The sequence below is a fragment of the Homarus americanus genome, unplaced genomic scaffold (genome assembly GCF_018991925.1).
Source record: "Homarus americanus isolate GMGI-L3 unplaced genomic scaffold, GMGI_Hamer_2.0 scaffold45698, whole genome shotgun sequence".
Classification (NCBI taxonomy): Eukaryota; Metazoa; Arthropoda; class Malacostraca; order Decapoda; family Nephropidae; genus Homarus; species Homarus americanus.
In genome coordinates, this window is record NW_024735554.1 from 5,988,634 (window position 1) to 6,013,775 (window position 25,142).

Genomic DNA, 25,142 nt, shown 5'->3' on the forward strand with positions numbered 1-25,142 from the left:
AAATGGAGTGCATTCTAAATGGAAAAAGTTCTCTCAACTGAATATAATCATCTGAAGTTAATTAGAATGAAAAACCTAAATACGAAATTACTCCTTAAAGGGTTAAATAGTGTAAAAATAACTAAATTTAGATACCTATATAATTACAAAGAGAAGGGAAAGCGGGCTGGATCATGGTGAGTGAGGAGAAGGTTTAGTTAAAGTGAGCAGCGTGTTGACTGTGAAGTAACTTGGTGTCTGTCTAGGTCTCCGCTAACGTTGGGTAACATGGCCAACGTATGTAACTTTTCCCGCTATTGGATTAATGTGATCAGTGCATCCAGACAAAGGTGCCTAGGATCAGTCAGAAATATTGCTGGTAGACCTTCACCAAACTCTTCATACAATGCCATCCACCAAGAACAGTCTGAAGGGAGAACATGGACGGGTCAGTGCAACGGGTTGTCCACGGATATTCCTTCTAGAAGATTATCTTCTATGGTGTATGTGAAGTCATCTCCAACCGTCCTCACCAGAACACTTACTCCCCACACTTTGGTAATACGTTAAGTTGCTTATAATTATTACAAAAGTTATTACACAGTCTAAGGTGTAACCGATTTCCCATGAGATCGAATTGTAACCTTACAAGAGCGCTACAAAACTAGTGGTTTATGGTATTTTTTCGGGTTTTTCATTGAGTCGTTTGTTTTAATTAAAAAAAAGACATCCAGTTTGGGGGCAGGGAAAATAGGCACAGTACAGGATATAGGTACAGCAGCCATATGCAGAATGTAGAGATGTCTATTGGTACAGCAGCGGGTTAGGCGGACTATACAATGATAGTCATTAAGATGGCCTTCTCTCTGACAAACCTAACCTAACCTTACCTAAACTAATCTAACCATTAACAACACAATCTATCAATACAGCTGCTGTACCTATATCTGGTATTATTATCGTTTCGGTCATGCAGCAAATTGTAGGATTTTAAGTTTAGATTATGTTAAGTTGAAATTATGTTTTTCCTGTGGTTTTTGATGTGTATTGAACGATCCAGACTTGCTTCCAAAGAGGTGCATGACCGAAATTATAATTTTACCGGATATCCAGTGTGATTTTTGGCACAGTGGGTCTTTCACGCGTTCTTCCTCTAGGGCTTCTGACTACCGTAAAGATGTTATTTTTTTAATTACGATTCGTTATTTAATAGTAACGTTACTTGTGGAAATATCTTACAATAATCTAGACTATTGATTGTAAAGATAAAATACCTAACATTCCTGTGTTGTCTGAAAGTAAAATCATACCAAGATTTTGTAGAGTACTGTACAAAACATGGACTGAAACCTATATATTTATTAATTTTAATAGCTACTGTATATATAGGATAATAGAGCGTATGAAGATAGGAATTCCTTACCTGTATTGATTTGTATACTGTATAGGGATACAGAAAATTAAATAATTAAAATACTTTAGTCTATACAGTAGCATTTTCATTGGAAATTTAAATTTTTCAAGTTTTTCTGACTTTGATTATAGGTTTGCTTTTTCAAATTCCCTTTGTATTTATGTTTTTCTTGTTGTGTTAGGTTAAGTTTACACATAGGAGATTGTGTCAGGTCCTTTTACTCTCTCTAGTTAGGAAGAGTTAGACACGTTTACTGATATTTGAGATTTGTTAGGTGAGGTTCTTCATCTTTTTGTTTGCCAAAAAAAAAATTTCCTCCACCATTTTTGGGATGATCTTGATAAACTGAAGAACTTTTCTTCTATTTTTGAAAAGTTCTTAACTCGGCTCCTTAAGGCCCACTATACACAAGCGTGTTTTTCCCACGCGTGAAGACACGCTCAGTTTAGAAGTTAATGAGGTTCAGTGGGACTGTTCACACGGAACTGGTGTGGGAAAATTCACGTGTGGGAGAAACTCACCCCATGCCTATACAGTACTTCCAAACTGCATCGTAAAAAAAAAAAATGCCCATATGAACACATGCCTTCTCATGTGTGTAAAATTTACAGCACGGGACAAAAACACTTGCGTGAAGCACATAATCTTTCTGCAAGTTAAAAATGTTTTGGACAGCCAATTTTTCTTTTGCTTGCCTGAAGGACAACTAGAAAATTAAATATCTTGTGAGCCGTGCTACTCAGTGCTTTTATAAATAATGAATGTTATTAGGCTTGTCTTGTATTTGCAGGATACCTTGTGCAAGATAGTACAGTATTGATTAAATTTAGTTATATAGCTTGAATAATAAAACAATTTTGCTTGCAACTGTCCATTAATTACTGTACAGTATATTGACATATTTTTATTTATAACAGATGTGTCGACGTAGCTATTGTTCCAAACCTGAAGATGGCAGTGAAGGTGCTGGTGATGGAAAAAAACAAAATGAGGTAATAGTGGTTTTATTGTTATCCATGCCTGTGGATTTCTTTACAGTAAATTTTGAGTTACCTGTACTGCATTGTATTTGTTTGCCTTCAAAAGAGCTCAGGCTCTCAATTGGCTCAGCCATGCCAATATTGTTATCATCATCAACTCTGTATCTGTATTTTTCTAGCAAAATAAACTGTTTCAATATCAATATCAAAAGAATAATGTACTCTACGCATTTAATTTTTCTGGCTTTACCCTCTGTCAGGCATCTTTCATAATGTTGAATGACTTATCAGGGGGTTCTTGAGTCCACCAGACAGGACCATCAACATTAGCCTCGGTTAATTTGTTAATTCCTAGGATAAACTTGTTATACTTCACTTCCTCTCTGTGTCATCAGCAACAGATGAGGACCACATGACACAGTAGTTCTGGAGTACAGTTATACCTCACTATATGTTTGACGTGGCTTCTTTAAAAGTGCAACTTTAAGTCAGACAAAATATAGAGAACACAAGCTAATTCTTTTTCATTCTTATTACATGTCAGGATGATGGAAGTGAAGGTCCTACAGTGCATAACCTTCCTGCCACGATGATGGTACCAGATGTATGGCCTAGTGTGCCTGTTATTGCTATCAGCAGAAATCCAGTCTTTCCACGATTCATCAAGATCATAGAGGTACTCTTAACATGATTTTACTTTTGTATATTATTTTATGTTTTGGAGTTGATTTTCTGTGAGTTATAACTATATTGAGAGTAGTAAGTAGAACTACTGTAGATGATACTTGTTCTAGTCATTATGGGTCAGAAAAGATAAGAGGTGATTTGTGAGGAATTACTGAAGCTTCGGGATGTGAATACTGTAGTGCAGTAATATTCACTTGTGGTGAGGAAGGTCAAAGAACAGGATACATGTAGGAGTTGTCTCAAGACTGATAGAGGTACTTACTGTATTTATATAGGAACAATGATTATGAATATAGTACCAGTGGTTTTTCACACTTTAGATGATCTTATCCCTCTTTTATGGTCATTTTTTATTCGTGCAAGGGTTAGCCATGATTACCTGATGGCAGCTCTCCATGCTGTAAGTCTTTTGCAGCCTCACTCATCAGGTTATTATCTCTTGAGATCATTTCTTACAACCTCTCCCCATCTCACTCTTGGCCTACCCATAGCTGTCCTCCCCTCCACATTCAAATACTGTACATACTGTATGTCTCTTGACCTTGATGGTCTCCTCCATTCTCTCCATATATCAACTTACTTCGATTTAAAACCTTGCTGATACTCTCAATACCCAGATGACATCTTAGCTCCGAACAGGGATATCTACAGTATCTTTAAGTGTCATATCACACATCCACGTCATCATTCTTATTTCAACTCGCCCAAACCTATACAGGTCATTCTCCGTAACTACCATGTTTCACTGCTGTACAACATCACACTAAGCTTCACATGCTGATTGCATACATATTTTCTTTCATATGGAGAGAACTTCCTCTTACTGTCAATAGAGGCATCAGCTCACTAAACTTCCTCCAGCCACTTCTCACTTCATCACCTCCAGTACTGGTTATCTCACCCAGGTAGCTGAACTCATACACATAGTCCAGGGATATTTTCCAATGTTGAGCTTCTCCAGCCTTACATGGTTACAGAATATATGTATAGTCAGACCATAAATTACTTTTACCCTTCGGTGTTGGACTATGACGAACTGGCAAATTTTTTTTATAAAGCTCTGGTATCTGACCCCACATTTGTAGCCCTGTTTTCCTTATATGGGAATACTATGTGGAAGTACCAGTGGCACTATTCTTGTCACATACCATAAAGCAATTTCCTTTTTTATGTAATCAGCTGATCAAAAGTCTTCGTTAATATTTATTTAGTGACCTTGAAAATTTATTTATTGAAACATATAGTACTGTAGCAGCTAATCTCAAATCCAGTCAAATTGAAGAATTGTGGGAGGTGGGACTGTCCCATGAATCCCACCTTAAGCATATGCTGGTTGTTGTCAGTCAACGGATTTAAAGCTTGTTACCTCTTAATGCAATAATTACAATTATGAACAACTCCATGGAATTCCTCACTCGGGGCACCAAATGGGAATAAATATTTCTCTGGGTGTGAGAGTGGGAGGTGGAGCGTTGCTAAGGGTTGACAGAGGCGGTCGGGCTGCATTGCTCTGGCGATGTTTGAGGACAGCCATGCATGAAGCAGCCAGCTTCTATGCAAATGGCACTGCTGGCGGCTTTTTTAAACGTTGATTAGCTTCAACCTAATAGTTTTAGACTGCATATTATCTTCTAGATAGTATTTTAGTTGTATTTTTATTGTTAGGTAGTAAATTACAGTAGTTGTGTACTATTTTTGATTAGTTAGGTATTTTTTTTATCTTGTTTGAGAACCAATTTTGTGTTTTGGTGGTATAATATTGGGGTAATTTTGTCATTGGGAAGCCAAGCCCTATTTTTCCCATTTGTTTCAAGATACAAAAATTCAATGAACAAATTTATTTTTTATTTTATTTATTTTTTAACCTAACCCTTTCATTTATTGAGGGATACCTGTAGTTATATAGCTACTATTATTTATCATTAATTAGGTAGGTTTTTTGTTGTTGCTTGTGAACCAATTTCATGTTTTTGGGGTATGGTATTGGGGCTTTCTTGTTATTGGGGAAGGCAAGCTCCTATTTTTCCCCTTATGTTCTTTTATTCGTTATACGAAAATTCTCTGAAATGCTTATTTCGGAACCTAACCCATTCGTATAGCAAGGGACTCCTGTACTGTAGATGGGTTAATGACAAGAAACTTACTGCATAGGCCATACTGTATGTTTCCTTTTTTAACAGGTTGGAGATAAAGAACTCATAAATCTTATAAGAAGAAAAGTTCGATTGAATCAGCCATATGCAGGAGTCTTCATGAAGAAAAATGAAAGGTTAGTATATCTGATTTTTATTCATAATTAACCATCTTTTCTTATAATGTATTGTAAAGAGATTTAGGGTACCTCATTTTAGGAGTTAGGCATCCCTGTTTAAAGCTAGATTGGCAAAAACCCAGGTTTTCCTATGACATCCCCACACAATTTTTTTTTCTGTCATGAGTGGGTTTTTATTATGTAAGAGTCATCAGTGGGTGTATTGTGAGATCTGAACTGATAAGCACCATCTGATAAAGGCTGGTTATTGCTGAAGTGCATGGCAATACTGCAGTATAACTACGTACAGGAAATAATACATACAGTATTCTGGGTGGCAAAGCAACATTATGCTATATATTTGCTGCAAGCAGCTCTCTCACCCAGTTGAATTGAAGTTAAAAAATTTAATATATTTGTAGTAGTGGTTACCTTGGATCCAGTGCGACTTCAGGTCAGGAGGTTGAAATCCACATAATTTTAATCCCTTTGGCTATAAATGAGGGAGTGATCCTGAAATTCATTTAACCCTTTATGTGCAGGGTCTTTATCTGCTGAATAAAATTGTCTGGCATTAGCCAAATAAAATAATAAAAGTGGTATCCCCATAGTGAAGGGGATAATAATTGGGCTGAGGCAATGGCCCTGTAATGGATGTCAAACCCCCACCAGCACTGATGTTCACCCCATCATGTCTTGACCATAGCAAGTAGAAAGTATAAAAATAGCTTATCCTTCCACCACATAATTGGACTCCTCGTTTAAAAGAGAAAATGGCTTCCAAAGGAAATGTATCTTGCCATTCAAGACAGAATGATCTATGATCTCTGGACTATGATGATTACCCTGAACCATACCTCGATTTTCCTTGATTATTCTGATTTTGACACACAGGCCAAGTTCTTGCTGTTTCAGTTCCTTGACCAAGGAGGAAGTTTACCCACAATTAAGAATGGAGTTTTGACCCCCATAGCCTCATTTTATGACTAAGTCTAGATTAAACAACTAACATTTCATCCCAATAAGTTATAAGGTTTAAAACCCATGACACCCATAGAACATGGTGGCTGACACTAATTTATGAGTTACTTATGCCTTCCAGATGAAATTAAAACTCTTGTTGGAAACGGCAATCACTGACTACTTAAGGCTGAAAGCAACAAGGCATGATGTCGTGTCGGCAGTATGCATCTTGCTCATCACTATAGATCACTTTCAAGAATAATGATGAATCACTTATAAAAAGCTAAAATGCTCTCACAGAATCACACACATTTATTTAACTGACTATACTTTAAACCATTCCACATTAAATGTTGGGGACTATGCAATAAAGCCTGATCAAACATATTACTGTACATGCAGATTTTGCACACATGTGTAAACTGTTCCACTCTTGCTGTACCACCCAAGTCAGTCAGTCACTCTACACCAACTTGTTAAAAAATGTGGAGTGCCTTCCTTGAGCCTGAAAACGTTCTGCACCCATTGTTCTGGCTAATGGGGAGTTTACTGTACAGTATTATAGTTATAAAGAGAGCTAAATGTTGTATTGTACGCTCTTTAAATTGTTACAGAACCTTTCATAATGTGTCATCCATGAAATCAATAATTTTAACTGCTGACTTGGTACTCTTTTACAATTTACATGATGTCAAAAGTCCTATTGCCATTAAGGCATATTATTGTGAGTATATTAGAAATAGATACAAAAGGAATAAAAAATTTTGTTTTGTTTTTGTTTTCAGTGATGAGCGAGAGGTTGCTGACACAATGGGTGAGCTTTATCCTGTGGGCACGTTTGTTCAGATTCATGAGCTGCAAGACATGGGTGATAAACTGAGAATGATTGTGATGGCTCACCGACGCATTACTATGACAGCTGTCTTACCAGATGAGCCATTAGAAGAGGAACAGGAGCTTTCAAAATCTGGGAAAGGTTAGTATGTTATCACATTGGAAACCAAGTGTCAAGGAGCAGCTGATTTTTATTTTTATTTTTTTATTTTTAAAGAATTGCAAAGAGATTTTCATCTCTTTTAATGGCCTCATAATCTTCAAATAATTTTTCTTAAGGCTTATGAAGTTTCACAAGTGACTTGGAAAGTTAAACCTCTACCAAGTACCCTGGATTGAGATTGCATGTGCCCAGAAGGTGTGCAGTGCTTAACAATAGAAGATGTAATCCTGGTACACATTGTTATGCTGCAAATGATGAATGCAACCAAACAATTCTCAATTATTCTAATGACTCTTCATGAATCTGGTATTGTCTCAGAGATCAGTGATAAATGAGGGCAGAGTTGTGATTCCTCAGAGCATTTACTCAAACAGATTCAGCCACGTAAGCAGGTTGTACAGTACAGTATAGTATCACAATTCCCAGACGTCCTGAACTCTTGCTACATTTTAACTTAAAACTTGTGGACATGCTTTGAATTTGGAGAGAAGTGCTTTTCTTACGTTTTTATTTTTGTTTTTTATCTTATTCATAACACAGTTGGGGCTTTTGCTATTCAGTGTTTGGCTACATTTAATCTTTGACTGACCAAGGTGAGTTTTAATATGGTTTCCATTTAGTTGTTGTTGACCTAGATTTACATAGATACCTGTTGCTCCCAATGGTCTTTATTGGAAACCATGTTGAAGAAATATACAGTATGTCTCTCTCAGGTAAATATTGGTTTGTAGTTAGGAAGTGAGTTGTGGTGTGTGAGGTGGCATTTTAATGTTGACAGACTTAATTTTAGATACTGTAAATACACCCTCTACACACTAGCCTACAGTAACCAAACGCTGTACACTCTTATTTACTGTACTGTACATATGGTACTTACGCACTTACAAAATGTACAGTATAGTACAGTATATGTAACTAAATAGACACTTTTTGCATCTTATCCAGCACCTCTTAATGCCGTAGGTGCCAGATAACAGGGTTCTATTGTATTAAGAAATTTATTTAATTAAAGTTTATCTTTGAGGTAGTTTATACAGTACCGGGTATGTAACAGTTGCCAGTGATGGTCTCAAAGCAGATGCATGTGGAATGTTGCAATAATTTTCAGCTTATGCTTCAATTTCATGTTGCTCTTCTTAGCCACTTTACAGTTCTGTACCACTATTACTTACTGAATGCCTAGAGACTATAATAGTATAGGAATTGTGGGTACTTTAATGCAAATAAAATGCCAATCCAACATGATACATAGCAGGGTTGGCAGAAATTGTGGCACGCTTATGTCTGAAACAACAAAAATTTTGATTCTGCACAGTAATTTGAAAAGAACTTTTTTTCCAATCCTACTCTTTATTGTTAAGTAGTAGAGGTGTTTGTAATATTTTAATAATAATTTTAGTACAAAAACAGTAATCTGTGATTAAATTTAGTTGAATATTATTTAACAGTAAAATTAAATATCTAGTCAACTAATCGGATATCACACAATGAAATATTGTACACTGTACAACAGAATTATAAAACTAACCCAAACAGAGTAGACTGCTTTTAATTATAATTTAATTTTTAATATAAATTTGAAATGACAAATTAATAAAAAGACAAACAATGGGGCTACATACAATGATGGTAGCCAGCACTCGGGATAAAGAAATAAGGAGTCGAGGTCATATTCCATGTTTCTTGTTGTACTGGAGTGCTAACCATTGATTAATTTGTTGAATGTAAACAAATTTTTTTCCCTTAAAGTAAAAATTACAGTACAAGGGGACCCCCAAATTCGTGGATTATTTTTTCGCGGTCCTCTATTATTCGCGGAGGACATTCTGGATGTACCCAAGAATGTTTGTGGGTAGTCTTAAGGTTGTCAGCATTTTTGCGGCTGGGACAGGGAACCATTCGTTCTAGAGACAGTAATTTCCTTTACCTGTATTGTAAATATGTGTGTGTGTGTGTGTAGACACACGTACACAAAACACATACAAATAAATAAAAATGGGAAAATGCTCTCACAAATAATCAGAATTTTTTTTATTAAAAATGTGACAGTCTACCCTCAAGTCTGGGCTTTATTTATTAAAGCATGGACTTGAGGGTAGACTGTTACATTATTAATAAATTTGTTTCTGGTTATTTGTAAGAGTATTTTCCAATTATTATTTATTTATATGTGTGTGTGTGTGCACGTGCATTCATGTATGCGTGTACACACACACACACACACACACACACACACACACATACCGTATATACCATTGACCACCGAAGGGTCAAGACGTACCTGGCGCTCCTCTCAGAGCAGCCAGGTCAACTGTTATGTTGGCCCATACCAACTCCCTCCCCTGAACCCTCCTCCCCACCGGAATATCAACAAGTTCACGCCAGAAGTTACTATTTCATTTAGGAAAGAAATGGAACCAGTGTTAAACAGAGGTGAACAGTGGTGAACAGTGCTTAAGTCAGTGAGAACAACTCAACAGTAACAGTGGTACCCAAGTTGACCTTTCACACAGTGAGGTCCCAGGTACCCAGTGATAACGGCCCGTGAGACCCAACTACCAGCGATGTGTTAATCCGTCTACGATAGGAAGGCCTGGAACCACACCTCACTCATATAACACCATCTGTGAGGGAATTACTACACCACGTGAGGCCCCTCATAACACCATATGTGAAGGAGTTACTACACCACGTGAGGCCCCTCACAACACCATCTGTGAGGGAATTACTACACCACGTGAGGCCCCTCATAACACCATCTGTGAGGGAATTACTACACCACGTGAGGCCCCTCATAACACCATCTGTGAGGGAATTACTACACCACGTGAGGCCCCTCATAACACCATCTGTGAGGGAATTACTACACCACGTGAGGCCCCTCATAACACCATCTGTGAGGGAATTACTACACCACGTGAGGCCCCTCATAACACCATCTGTGAGGGAATTACTACACCACGTGAGGCCCCTCATAACACCATCTGTGAGGGAACTACTACACCACGTGAGGTCCCTCCTAACACCATCTGGGAGGGAGTTACTACACTACGTTTTTGCTGTTCAACACCTACATTAATCTGTATGTTCACTGTATGTTCCTTTACCTTTCTCTAATGAAGGCTTTTGTTAAACCACCAATGTATGTAATAAGTCATTTATGCCCAATGTATATTTTCAGCCTTCGGGCTGCAGAACTTTTTCAATAAACCGTTAATTATTATTATTATTATTATTATTACAATACAGCTACTCCTCGACTTACGACATACTCGACCTACGACCAAAATTTTGCCAAATTACGTATTTTCGAGTCCCAATGTTAATGACTGCGCTGTGTACTGACAAAATTTTCGTTTGAAATTCACTTTAAAATGGCTGGCAAGCTTAAAAGTGAGAGTTTTGTGGTGCTGAGAAGAAAAAGAGACACCCATTTTAGATTTTCTATGTATTATTTAAACATTTTTGACTTACGACTAATTCGACATACGACCTGGATTTGGGTCCCTAACCCCGTCGTAAGTCGAGGAGTAGCTTTATAGGTCAAAGAAATAGTTGTCCTAAAGAGCAAGCACATAAAGGAACTACAGGTAGTTCTGCTATAACGCGATAATTGTGTTCTTGTAAAATATCGTGTTATAGAAAATCGCGTAATAGAAATAACAGGGCTTATGGAGAAAATAGGGTTAGGTGCAGATTACTCGAAATCGAAAAAATTTAGTAGTTAGCCTAACACAAAGGATAGCACAGTCTAAATAAATGTTACATTCATATCTAATAATGAAATCATACAGTAAATTTAACACTTTACCTTGAAAAAATATGAATGTAACTTGATGGGGGAGAAGGGTGATTTTGAGGTTGATAACATCAAGCTTCTCTTCAAGTGTTATATCCTTTCTTTTACGATAATCACCGGGAATTCTATCATCAGAATGCTTTTTGGAGATATTCTTCTTTACCATATTCACAGTTAATACCACAAAATTGGAGAAATAGTAAGCAAAAATCGCGTTATAGCAAACAAGCGATCGCGTTATACAAATATTGTTCCGAATTCATAAATCGCGTTAGAGCAAATTCGCGTTATCAAAACACGCGTTATAGCAGAACTCACTGTATACATTTCTTTGTACACAAGTAAAAATGTCCCCCGTCAGCAAATGTTATTCACGGAATTGGCGATGCGTGGCCATTTTGAGAACCTAAACCTCGTGAATAAGGGGGGCCCCCTGTACAATGAAATATAATGGATATACAGTATAACAGTTGTAATTACTTAAGTTGTCATTTCTTGAGTTTTCACATCAATTAAGTACTGTATGCACTTTGAAAACAAAAAGATAACTTGGTGAATAATTTTATTATTGTATTCTCTTAGTTTTTGTTTGTGGTTGAAGGTCCATAGTGAATATAAATTAAAAGTTTTCCGGCAATTGTATTTTTGGGAACCAACTTAGGAGTTTTAGTTGGCAGTCTGCACTGCTCATTAAGTAATGTATGTTATCAGATACAGTGCTTGTAATGTTAGAATGGAGAGGAAAATACTGTACAGTTAACCTTTATGTAATTTGTCATTGCAGCTAATGTTGAACTACGACTCCCTCCTTTCAATACACCCATCACTGTTCCTCTTGAAGACAAATCAGGTGGTGAGGAGGACTCTGGGGACAGTAAACTACGTAGATTACTCAGAAGAAGGCGGAAACAACCAGAAGAAACTGGACAGGTTCTTATCAATTAAAAATTTTCAGTAATTATATTGTACAGTAATCTCACACCAGCCTTGGGTTTACCAACCATAGTTTGAGTATACACATTATATATTTTCTACTCCAATTTACCAACCACAGCATCTGGTTAAGTATCTGCAGGTTTCCACGGCTACTTCAAGAGATATTCAGCCTAGTGCTATGGCAATGTTTGCTGGATCAGGTCTTATCAAGTTGTTTGTTTTATTCATTTCATTGTACATATGTTCCTCAAAAAAACAGTTTAACCTTTACTAATTTCAGATCTTTCTTCCCAAACCTCTACTGTACAATGAAAACCATAGTCTGCAAGTAATTAGCGTTAGAAAAGTACAGTAATTAAAATTTTTGAGATGTCACTTGGACATGTAATTACTTTATAGATATCAAATTGTGGACAACAGATCCTTAATCATCATGTTCAGGAATACATAAATATATTGATATTTTGAACAAAATCGTTAGATCAAGATTATGGCCAAAACGATAAGCGTTACCCCTAGTAGCCTCAGTTAACATCATAAGATGGCCATGTATTCATTTATCTTCATTTAACAGACTAGTGAAGATGCAGCTGCAGCAGAGACTGAAATCATTTCAGAGAAGGCTGATGCCTCCACTCAAACTCCGCCACCACCTCCAGCCCGAGTCCTTATGGTGCAGGTTGAAAATGTTTCTCATGATAAGTTCCAGATCACCGAGGAAGTTAAGGTAAGAGTAACTAATAATAAGTTTCTGGTCACAGAAATTTGTGTGGTTGTAATTTTTGTAATGTTTTTAAATGAAAGGAATACAATACACCCTTTATTTTATACATATGTCCATTTCTGGTCATGTGGGGTAGTTGATTTTGACAAATAGCTTATAACAATTCACACAATGCATTGAAGTGTCCAAGTGAAAGGGTGTCCAGGAGACCAGAAAGATATTGGTATTAAGGAGTAATTCCAGGTACTATTGCAGTGGGAAATATCCTGAGTGACCGGAGAATGTTCAATATTGGAAGTGCTATACACCAATTGTTTCATTATTGAGAGATATTACTGTGGTAAAGTAATATCAAATAATATGCAGATAATACTGCTCTTATCGCATATAGTGAAGAGGTTCTACGAAAACTACAGTAGTTAACAGATTAGTGGAAAAAGGTGAAGAATATGGGTGAAGAGTGGACGACTGTGGTTGCCAACTCTTAGATATGAGGACGGTAATCTGATTGATTAACTCTATTGTGCTTTGTGTGTCTTGTGACTGATGTGAAAGTAATGACTTTTATTATCCTTTATACTTTCATTTATTCTTTATCGATAATCTATGATAAATGATTTGGAACTAATATTTTTTTTCATGAGAGGTCATATTTGTGGTGCTAGAAAGGAATTTAAGATACATATTTAGTATTACATTTTTTATCCATAGCTCTTGACAATATACCTGGTTGAGAGAATGGCAGTTTGAAAATTTAAATTATGATCTGAATTGATTAGGATGTGGCTTACTGATATTTTGTAAATCCATTTGAAGCTAATAATTTTAATGTAATTTCATTTTACAGGCGCTCACCCAAGAGATTATCAAGACAATTCGAGACATCATTGCCCTGAATCCACTTTACCGTGAGAGTGTTCAGCAGATGATTCAGCACGGACAGCGTGTGGTTGATAATCCTGTTTACTTGGCAGACCTTGGAGCTTCCCTGACATCAGCCAATCCTCTTGAACTTCAACAAATCTTAGAAGAAACACAGGTGATTGAAAATTTGTGTGTGTGCATGTGTACATTTGTTTGTGCATGCATATACAGTATGTGTTTTACTGTTTCAAAGTTTTTCTCACTTCATGCAAGTATTTGCAAATTAGCAAATACGGCTTGCCCTGACAATTCTCTGATTTTTAATTTGTGGTCCTTGATTATTCGCAGATGACACCTTGGATAGAATGTCTGCGGGTGGTTTTAAAATTGCCGACATTTTTGCCGCCGGGACAGGGAGCCATTTGTTCTAGAGATAGTAATTTATTTTACTTGTATAGTATTGTATATGTATGTGTAGAAACACACACAAAACACATACAAATAAAAAATAATGGGAAAATCCTCTCACAATGAGAAACAAGACAAAAAAATGTATTGAAATGTAGAAAAGTTGTGAGAAAGTTAACTCCATGCTTTGTTACTAAAGTTAACTGAACTTTAATAACAAAGCATGAAGTTGACTTGTTTCTAATTATTTGTGAGAGTATTTTCCCATTATTGTTTATTTGTACAGTATGTGTTTTGTGTGTGTGTGTGTGTCTACTCACACACACACACGTTTATACAATACAGGTAAAAGAAATAATTGTCTAAAGGCAAACACATAAAGGGAATATACATTTCTTTGTGTTATCAAGATGCCTATATTATCCCCCAAAACTTTGTTGTTCTAATACAATAATTTTTCTGATTTACCAGATTCCAGCACGATTGATGTTGGCTCTCTCACTGTTGAAGAAGGAGTATGAACTTAGCAAACTGCAGGCATCTATTGCAAAGGTTAAATTACTATTTCTTCTTGATTCCTAAATAGTGAGAAAAAAGGACATTATCTAGGATTGTAATAATTTCCATATATTTTTCACATTATTGTGCTCTACAAATAGTGACCCCTCTGGGACTACCACCTCGGTCGAGCCCAGAAGGAGCGTCTTAGTGTTAAGTAACAAAAATTTTGGAAATAAGGCTTGAGAAAGGTGTGTGTGTACAGTACTTCAATGTGTTCTGAATTGCAGGAGGTAGAAGAGAAGGTTCGGTCGCAGCACAGGAAGTACATGTTGCAAGAGCAGCTAAAAGTAATAAAGAAGGAGCTGGGTATAGAAAAGGAGGATAAAGACGCTATTGAAGAGAAGTTTCGTGCACGGTTGAAGGTATTTAGTAAAACATAATTTGTACTTTAAGCTTGATATAATCTAGGCGACTAGTTTTCTTCCCTTTTTTACTGAAATGGTTTGAAAATCCATACATTAGAATCTTTAATCGTGAAGTAGCCAGAAGCGAATACAATAGTCTATTTGTGTTATTTATGAGGTGCTAATTATTCAATTTATGGTTTTTTTTTTCATTACATTACAGGAAAAGGAAGTACCAAAAGCTGTTCAAGATGTCATCGATGAAGAGCTGACTAAATTGGGATTCTTGGATAACCATTCTTCAGAGTTCAATGTAACCCGAAACTATTTGGATTGGTTGACAATGCTGCCATGGGGTATCACTTCAGAAGAGAATCTTGACTTAAAACAAGCACGTATAATCTTAGATGAAGACCATTATGGGATGGAAGATGTCAAGAAAAGAATTTTAGGTAAAATTTTGGTCTTGACAGATTGAAAATATTCTTGATATAAGATAAAAAGAGAATTCGAAAGAATTCTTGAAATTTCATTTATAATTATGAAAAAAAATATATATATTTCTGCATCATATGAACATAAAAATTAAGGAAACTTTAGCAGGTCTATCACTCCTATATCTGTCCAATCTCTATTTGAAGCTATCCAGCGAGTTTGAGTTAATGATGGTGTTTGGCAGTCTGTTCCACTCATCCACCTCTCTATTTCCAAACCATTGTTTACCAATCTCATGCCTAAATCTAAATTTGACTAATTTAAAACCATGGCTACTTGTTCTCTTCTGGTTGAATAGTTTGAGTAATTTTGTTATACTGTATCACCTTTGTTTAACCCTAACTCCCATTTATACACTTCAATCAAATTGCCCCTTGCTCTACATCTCTCAAAGGATTGCAATTTCAGAAGCTTTATCCCTTTAATCAAGGTTCCTAATGCCTGGGATTTGCCTTGTCATCCTCCTCTGAATGCTTTCTAGGGAATCATTGGGATTAGGTTCCATGGACTCCTGCAAATTGTCAAAATCTGTGAATAGTATTACAGTAAAAACCCCATTATTCCAAATAATAGAGGCTCTAGCATATAGCCTTTATGAATTATGAGATTTTATGAAATATGAGGTACACCTCTCGAAGGATAAAAATAAAATAGTACTGGAGAATATTATGTTTAGTATTGTATACCAGTATGCTACCATTGAGCATGTGAGGTTGCAATAGGAAAGCATATTAGTTATTATCTTCTGTCCTCTATACTCAGAATTTGTAGCGGTGGCACAGCTGCGAGGTACAACCCAGGGAAAAATTCTGTGCTTCCATGGTCCACCTGGGGTTGGCAAGACTAGTATTGCTCGCTCTATTGCAAGGGCCCTAAACAGAGAGGTAAGTAATGTTTGGTGTTTCGTTCATAAAATTTTTAGGGAATGAATCTTTTTGTACAGGAGCATATTTGTACATCCTCCCAATGCTGGACTAAGTTGTGTCAGCCATTTCCCATAATGGAATGGCTTCCTTTTTTTTCTGCTGTGTACATATTAAGTCTATAATAATAAAAGAGCCTTTATGTGTCAGTCAGCACCATAGCTTCAAGATCAGCTATACACTGATGTAAACTCTATGAATAATGACTATTTATGCAAGCCCTGTGTTTTATTGGGAGGGTTTCCTTTTTCTCCCTTTCCCATTCATCAAAACTCACATTAGGTTTAAGCACTGTATTTTCAATCATATTTGGGGATATATAGCACCCACTGTTCTTTAATCATTTGTAGTACTGTATACTTCTAAAGGTCTCTCTTTCTTTTATTCAGTATTTCAGGTTCAGTGTAGGTGGTATGACGGATGTAGCAGAAATTAAGGGTCATAGGCGTACATATGTAGGCGCAATGCCAGGGAAACTTATTCAGGTAAGTTACATTTATTGATTTTTTCATGCACATGAGCCATTTCTTGTTAGTAATGTACATTAAGACCATCAAAACTGTCATACATTAAATGTCATAAATGCATATTTTATAAAATTATTTTACAACTTTAATCTTCCTAATTCAATAAATTACTAGAAATAGTGATTGTTAGCAATAATTATGGATATGCATATAGAACTTAAGAAGATATTGAAAACTGAAGTCCTGCTTGTATTTCTCAATCAATCAAGAATACCATCCAAAATTTTGTATCTGGGGACCCAGTCTCTGCCTTCCCCTGGCCCTCCTACCCTCAACTTTGCCCATTAATATTTCTTTTATTATCTCCTCATCCCTGATTATATGACATCCCATGTATTTGACAGTGGTTCATTCAAGACAAGGTAACACAAATCTGGGCACTAAGTGGAGTTGTATAATACCTTGTGTTTCTACATGCCATAAATTAGTATTTTCTAAATCATTGAAATTATTAAAGGAACTGTACAGTAATGTGTTTTACGAAATCTGAAAAATAAATTGTCATACATGAACATAATTGACCAAATACCATACAATTTCATAAGTACTGTACAGTACTGTATTTGAAGAAATAAGTTTTTGAAAAGTTAAGAAATATATTAAGAGTTTAGAAAACCTGACTGCACAATACTTCAGTTTTAATATGTTTGTTTTTTGATTTGTGGTTTATCAGTTACACTGTGAGGAATATATACCGGCTATTAATTTAATTTTATCTTTGAAGGAACAGGCTTCAAAACTAATGAATGAAGTAATTCTTTTTATCAAGTTGTAAATCTTTGTCTTATTAAAGTAAATTCAAGTACGTACAGTACAATACAGTATCAAGTATTTTAGATTATCTATTCTTGTCTAACTTATATACAATACTGTATATGGACATTACTTGAAATATACTGTATTTTATAAATTGGTCATTTTTCATGGTTTCTCAAATGTACAGTATTTTATTTTTATACACTGGTGGTTTTATAAATTTATGACATTTGTGATGTTTATAACATGATTTAAAACAACGACTTCTCATTAATCATTTATGACTCACTTTTTATCATTGGTGAGACATACAATATCTTTAGGAATGAATGGTTTAAGGTAATTATTTCTAATGTGTAATTGTACAGGAATATAACCCTTGCCTTATGTGGGATTGTATTGCATTGAAAATGTATATGATAATTAGTAGAGTTCAGTGCGTGCTTTCCAACTTTTATAGAAAGTAGGGCTATTACAAGACTGTACAGTAATTTTACCATGGGTATTTAATATTAACAGGGATTGGGTTGTAAGAGAACTGAAAGCATTAGTAATAGAGAGGGGCACAAGTCTGGGAAATTGAACTGTACAGTACAGTAATATGTGTTGCAAATGGGAAGTGAGTCATCTGGTTTTTGCTGCTGACACTGTTTTGGTTGCTGATTCAGAAGAAAAGTTGCAAATATATACAAACATGGTTGGATGAGTGTGTAGTAGGGAAGGGTCAGTATTGAACTGAACAAGAATAAAGTGATTAATCATGTAGGGAACGGACTAGGAGAAATAAACATTAGTTTGAATGGTGATATGGGGTAGTGGATGCACCAGGGAATGTAGGAATGAGTAATCACAGAATAGCCGAGGAAGAGAAAGTATCATTTGCATCGATAAATTAAAAGAGGAAAACTTGTCAAAGGAGACAGATACAGGGGACACAAGGGACTTTAACTGACATAATTGTATTGGTGGAAAGCTGGTGTGAAGTCTGGAACATGGATTCTCGAGAAAGAAACGGGTTGGAGGGACAGGTGGTGATGTGAATGAGATGCAAAGAATAAGGAACATAGATATTGTATAAAAAGGAGATCTGAAGTGAGAAGAGTATACAGTAGGAGGTACAGAAGTATTGAGAAACTGAGAAATGCTGTATTGGTAAAATTGATTAAGAGAAAACCGAGAAAGAGCTGGGAGAGACTAGATGGATATCTTAGTCCTTTGGGGAGGAAAACAGCATAACAGAACACATCTCTTACAGTAATTAGAAAATGAAGGATCACAAATGAATGAAGAGTCTTGTGTACACTCTTGATTCCTGCCTCCCTGCAGGAAAGGGCCTTCAAGAATGCATATAGACATTAAAAGTTAGTAGGAAAAATAAATTGCATTATAATTTGTTTTAAAGTACAGGAATATGTTTTTAAATTAATTTTTATTAGATTTTGTTTTTATTGACAGTGCTTGAAGAAGACCAAGACAGAGAATCCTGTGGTTCTTATTGATGAGGTGGATAAGATTGGTCGAGGATACCAAGGTGATCCATCAGCTGCCCTGCTTGAACTGCTTGACCCAGAACAAAATGCCAACTTCTTAGATCATTATCTCGATGTTAATGTTGACCTCTCCAAGGTAATTGTTCATGCTTGAAATTGTGTGAGAAGAAGTCGTAGTTCTGTAGAATTTTTTCACAGAATTTGATTCTTTTTAAGTTACATTACTTATTTTGGGTTTGATGTTTAATTTCTTGATTTTATTTGTGCTTGTTATCGTTTTGTTACATCAAGAGATTAAGTATTGAAATACATTTTACAGAAGCCAAATCAGGATTCTGTTAGCTCACAATTCACAAATGCTGTTTTATAAAAACATTTAGGTTTTCCAAGATTTCAAAACTACAGTAAATGCAGGGTTTTCAATATTTATATTTAAGAGGTGTAGTTTCATTCATCAGAGAAAGGAGGAAATGTAAGTGAGTATTCTTCCCGTTAGCTGGACCAATTGGTGCAGAGCGTTTCCAGGTTTGAGAGATTTATGGGCATAGGTGAATGTTTCCACTTCTAAACTATGCATCTGGCATGGAACACCATTGCTATGGAAGTCTAACTGCAGTCAGACAGACACAAAGCAGTACAGTATTTATTTATGCAAACACTACTGTATACATACAATACAGTACAGTAAACTCCCTTTAACCTGGACTCGCATAATCTAGATCCCCTTGCAAACTGAACTGGGATCCATTACCAAACACATGTATCCCCAAACCGGAAAAAGGATGACCAAAATCAGGTTAGTATGGAGGAAAGTTGGAGTGAGCGGGAGCTGTCACTGTGGTGACAAAGGAGGGTAACTCAGCAGCTGCCTCTGAGGAGGTGGTGATAAGTGAATAATTTAAGTTCAGTACTGTACAGTACTTTATTATTAATATGTACTATGTGCTTCTACTTTATCAGTAGATACAGTAAAGAATTCCAGAGGACGGGGGATTTCCAACTCAAGCTAACCTAAGAACATCAAATCTATTGTAATTTTTTAGCCTAGACTTAAAAGGATTAACTATAATTGAAAAGAAAAAAGTACCTGGTAATTAATGTATACGCACCTTTGTAAGTGTTCAGGCAGACATGTGATTAGTGTTTTACTTCATAATTTTGTTCATTAAATTGAATAGAAATTTAATAATTGAACTTCTGGTTAATTGGATACTCATTAAGTGTTGTCTTACTGTTTCAATATCTACATATAGTACTACCCTCTCATGGATTTGGTAGTAAGGTGATAGAGTAGTGGGAAGCAATGTGGGTCACAAAACAGGAATTTATGTGTTTAGTGAATAACATATTGTAATTTCCGAATACAGTACAGTATTATGGTTTAGCTTTATGTGTAATTTTAACCATTTCAATATTGTAGGTGTTGTTCATCTGTACGGCAAACGTCTTGCACACGATCCCAGAACCACTACGTGACCGGATGGAAATGATTGATGTGTCTGGTTATGTTGCAGAAGAAAAGATGGCTATTGCAAGCACTTACCTCATACCTGCTGCTGAGAAACTTAGTGGTCTTGACAAGGAAAGGGTAAGTTTTAATAATTATTTGAAGGTTACTGTTTGGTGAGTATAGATGTGATGTATTAATATCTAACTTGTTAATGATTTTTGTAATTATACTGTAGTAGATAATTTTTTTAGTATTTGGTAACAGAATCACATGCTTTGTTTTATTTTACTACTTTAAAGAAAAATCTCTAACCAATGGTCTCTCCTATAGAATTGGAATCCGTTTGACTCTGTTTTGATATAAATGATAGAAGCACATTTATCCTCTTTTGTTTTCTTAATATAAACAAAACTATCCTATTATATACTGTATAGATATACAAAGACACTCTTTCTGACTCAGAATAAATATATTCCCAATGAAATAAATTTGTAATTCAAAAATAGTATTGGCAGCATGAGGCAGGTAAAACAGAGAGTTGTGTACTATAACAAGGTTTATGTAAATTTGTCAGTAGTCAACATTTCTTTTTAGTGTTTATGATTCTAAATTTATCTTTAAGAATAAATATATGCTAACTTAATGATAATTGGTGATATCATATTTTAACAGTTATCTTTAGATGATTCTGCTGTGGACACATTGATTCGACATTATTGCCGAGAGTCTGGTGTCCGGAACCTACAGAAGCACATTGAGAGAATAATGCGAAGAGCAGCATATAACATTGCCAGTGGCGATTGTGAGCGAGTTGGTGTGACAGTTGACAATCTTGAAAGTTTTGTGGGCAAACCAAAGTTCAGCCATGACCGCATGTACCAAGAAACCCCTCCTGGTGTGGTCATGGGCCTGGCCTGGACTGCTATGGGTTAGTATTATTAATATTTTCTCTTAATTTTCCCAACCTTCTCCCACTATGCTACAAGGAGACCAGAATAAAGAGCAAAAACAGATTTACCTTTCATCCACTTAATGTTAACTGCTGTGAACACCCCTTAACTCTTAAACGCCGGGTTAGGGTGCCGCTGGCAGTACCCTCACACCCGGGGGTAAATGGAGAAAAATTTACTAAAAAAAAATAATTTTTAACGCTTTTAGCCCTTAAGCCCCTGGTTAGGGTGCTGGAACGTCACCCGGGGCCTAAGGGTTAAATCACCCAAAGCTCTTCTCTCCTGTCAGACATATAATATCCTGCTTCCTAAACGTCTGATCTCCTCTTGTCGTATTTCTTCGCCCTATTCTTACATCTCCTTCTTGGTCTTCTCCTCTTCCCCTTACCATCCATCTCTGAATTAAACTTACTGCAGTTCATACTAATCTTTCAATTCTTATTTTCTCATTATGTCCATACCACCTTAGCAAACTTTGATCTACTCTGGGACAGTCTAACACAGCTCTTTTCTACAATTCTGAATATAGTTTATGTTTCATTTTGACTGCATGCTCTCCACATCATTTCTGTTGTTTGTATTTTGCCTTGTCCTTATGCATCTAAAGTCCATACCTCATTTCTGTGTGCAATAAACCTTCGTCATTCACGGTTTCGACTATTCGCAGTTCATTCATTCCCTAAAAAAAATATATACATATACTGTACAGTACTGTAAATAAATATATAAATAATAATAATAATATATTGGTTGGAGACACAAAAAATAGTTCTGTGTTACATAAATAGTTCCTTTCCTTCTCATAATCATCCTCTGGGTTACACCATTATACCAATAAATAAATACAGTACAGTAAATATGTACCGGTAAATAAATAACAGAGACAGGCAGACGCTGGCCAGAGCTTTCTGGCTGGTCAGCTGTTCCCTTATGTAAACAAACTCAATAACTCATTTGGGGTCGAGTGTGGGATTTTTGTCATAAAATTTATTATTTTACAATAATATTTCATTAACCCGGCACCAACTTGAACCTAAAGAATATGTGAATTATGGTGAAATTGCATAATGTTATAAAGGAGTGGGAAATTTCCATTGGGTTCAGTCCAGCCACCTGCCATACACAATTCCCTTTCCACTTTATTTATTCTTATTTTAAACTTATTACATGGGTCATGTGTAGATGTTTTCAGCAGATTCCAGAATGAGGCTCAAGGCCTTTAAGATATGATGCTACAAGTGGATGCAGAAGATCAGTTCTGCTGATAAATAAGAACTGAAGTTCTGGAATAAGAAAAGTGAGATACTGTATTATGGTCACGTAATTAGGGATGAGGGGATAATGGCAAGGGATATTAATGGATTAAATTGAGGGTAGAAAGGAAAGCAGAAACTGATATGTACATATAGGTTTTGTACAGTTAAAAGCTGGGAACCCAAAGTTTGGAATAGAGTGCATGGCCTCAGCCTTCAGACATTACAATGGCACCTTGATTGATTGATTGCGATGAAGGTAACATAAATAATTTGAATATGATTGTTAATATTTATTAATATGGAATTTCAGGTGGGTCAACTTTGTATATCGAGACAATGGCACACGCCGTGGAGGGGGAGAAAGAAGGACGCTTGGAAACAACTGGTCACCTTGGTGATGTTATGAAGGAGTCTACACGTATTGCTTATACTTTTGCAAAACATTTTATAGCAAAAAAAAATCCCGACAATCGAGTTATTGATAAATCCAACATTCATCTTCATGTGCCGGAGGTAAGTGTGCTACTTGCAGAAGTATTTGTAAAGTGAGGGGGGCCAATAATTTCATTATATCATGTACAGGTAGTTTATCTAAACAAGCAACACGTCTTGGTATTTAACACAAGGACCCCTGTAATGTGTACAGTGGGCTATGTCTTGTGGTGTTAAGCGAGCTGTTTATTCATCAAGAGTCTAAGGACATATAAAAGATTTTCAGACATCAATCTGTTTTCTATGATAATAACCATATTTCAATATTATTTTCATGCATTAGGGAGCAACACCAAAAGATGGGCCGAGTGCAGGAATAACCATTGTGACAGCACTAGTATCATTAGCACAAAATAAGTCAGTGCGACAAGATGTGGCCATGACAGGAGAAGTTTCTCTTACTGGCAAGGTGCTTCCTGTTGGAGGAATCAAGGAAAAGACTATTGCGGTAAGTACAGTACCGTTTAAAATTTTCATGAATGTTTATTTCGGAGTACACTATTAGTATTAGTTGCTAAATAAATGCAGTAATTACAGTATTTGTAAGCAAAATAGACTTCAGTGCTGACCATTCCTCCTGCAGCACCCAGTCTTTGCCTCTAAACCTTTTTATGTTAACTTTCTCAACTTTCCTGGCTACAATCATTATCTTTCAGACATTTTAGCAACAGTTGTAATCATAAAGTAAGTAAACTGTAAAATTACAGTATTGCTACTGTATTTCTACTAACCAGAGATGGTAGTAATTTGTGTGTAAGGCACCATTTCAACTAAGTATGTAACAACCTCTAGTAGACCTTGCAATATCATTTTTTTTTTCTCGAAATTTATATTTATCATCTTTCAGTTTTTAAAACAACTTTGTAATGATTCTATGCATTTTAATAGAACATTGTAGTGAAATGCTGTAAGTAGGAGTAGTGTAAATAGAGGACCTGCCCTGTCACCTAGATTGTGGAACTCCTGAATTTATACAACATATAGAACAGTAATTTCTCATCTTCCTTTGCTGCTTACTTCCAAATAATAGGATTTTTATCTGTTTTTGTTTTTTCAGGCTAAACGCGTAGGAGTGAAATGCATTATTATACCAGCAGAGAACAAGAAGGACTTTAGTGATCTCCCTAAATTTATATCAGAAGGTCTTGAGGTCCATTTTGCTGATCATTATGAAGATGTATTTAATATTGTTTTGCGAGAATAATTTATAAAATAGAATATTTGCCAATTATACAATATTTTTACAAATGTAGTAGATAAATATTGTGATAAAAGTCAATTGTAAAGCAGCTTTCAACCTATGACTTGTGAGATATTGCTCATTGTACAAATGTGTTCTGATGTATATAATTATATATTTTATTCATTAATAATACAGGAGTGCTTCGATTTACGAAAGGAATATGTTCCTGAAAATTATTTCATGAATAGAAGCCATTTTTCCTATTAACTACCATTTTATAAAGGGAGATACGTTCTTACAAAAAAAAAGTCCACCTAACTTAAAAATAAAATTTTTTAAGCAATATTATGTAGGAAACAATACTTATAAGCATATGTGTTAATCATAATAACATTAATAAAGCAATACATGGTATCAAGTTTATTTAATCCATATTACTGTATTATATTCTACTTATGGGAAACTGTATTCAGCGGCATATGACCTAAGCTGTTGCGTCACCAGGGATGTAATCACCACAATCAGTCAATCGGTTACAGGAAACTGTAGGTAGTTGGTGCTTTGGGTGATGGTGTGGTAGGATGGTAGTTGGTGGGGTGTAAAACATTACTGTCTGAGGATCTACCTGTACTATCATCATTATTATGTTGATTGGGGCCTATAAAACACTGATAGCATTTGGTGGCACATCCGTGGTCACAATCGAGATTATT

The 25,142-nt window shown here is 35.8% G+C and overlaps 1 protein-coding gene across 1 annotated transcript; it reads left to right on the forward strand.

Moving 5' to 3' along the window:
• Positions 1-195: 195 nt before the first annotated feature.
• LOC121871465 (lon protease homolog, mitochondrial-like) lies at positions 196-24,841 on the forward strand. Its single transcript, XM_042373805.1, has 19 exons — positions 196-537; positions 2,311-2,385; positions 2,918-3,049; positions 5,241-5,329; positions 7,060-7,250; positions 11,855-12,000; positions 12,581-12,733; positions 13,578-13,769; positions 14,474-14,554; positions 14,791-14,925; positions 15,131-15,359; positions 16,165-16,286; positions 16,715-16,810; positions 19,064-19,234; positions 20,519-20,686; positions 21,221-21,476; positions 23,065-23,267; positions 23,530-23,694; positions 24,304-24,841. Exons 1-19 carry the CDS (start codon positions 268-270, stop codon positions 24,448-24,450), a joined length of 3,021 nt encoding a protein of 1,006 aa, XP_042229739.1. The 5' UTR covers positions 196-267; the 3' UTR covers positions 24,451-24,841.
• The last annotated feature ends 301 nt before the right edge of the window (positions 24,842-25,142 follow it).

Coding starts and splice junctions, on each gene's coding strand:
- LOC121871465 (XM_042373805.1), top strand. CDS start 268: ATGGCCAACGTATGTAACTTTTCCCGCTATTGGATTAATGTGATCAGT. Junction 14,555..14,790: donor TGCAGGCATCTATTGCAAAG/GTTAAATTACTA, acceptor TCTGAATTGCAG/GAGGTAGAAGAGAAGGTTCG. Junction 19,235..20,518: donor TTAATGTTGACCTCTCCAAG/GTAATTGTTCAT, acceptor TCAATATTGTAG/GTGTTGTTCATCTGTACGGC.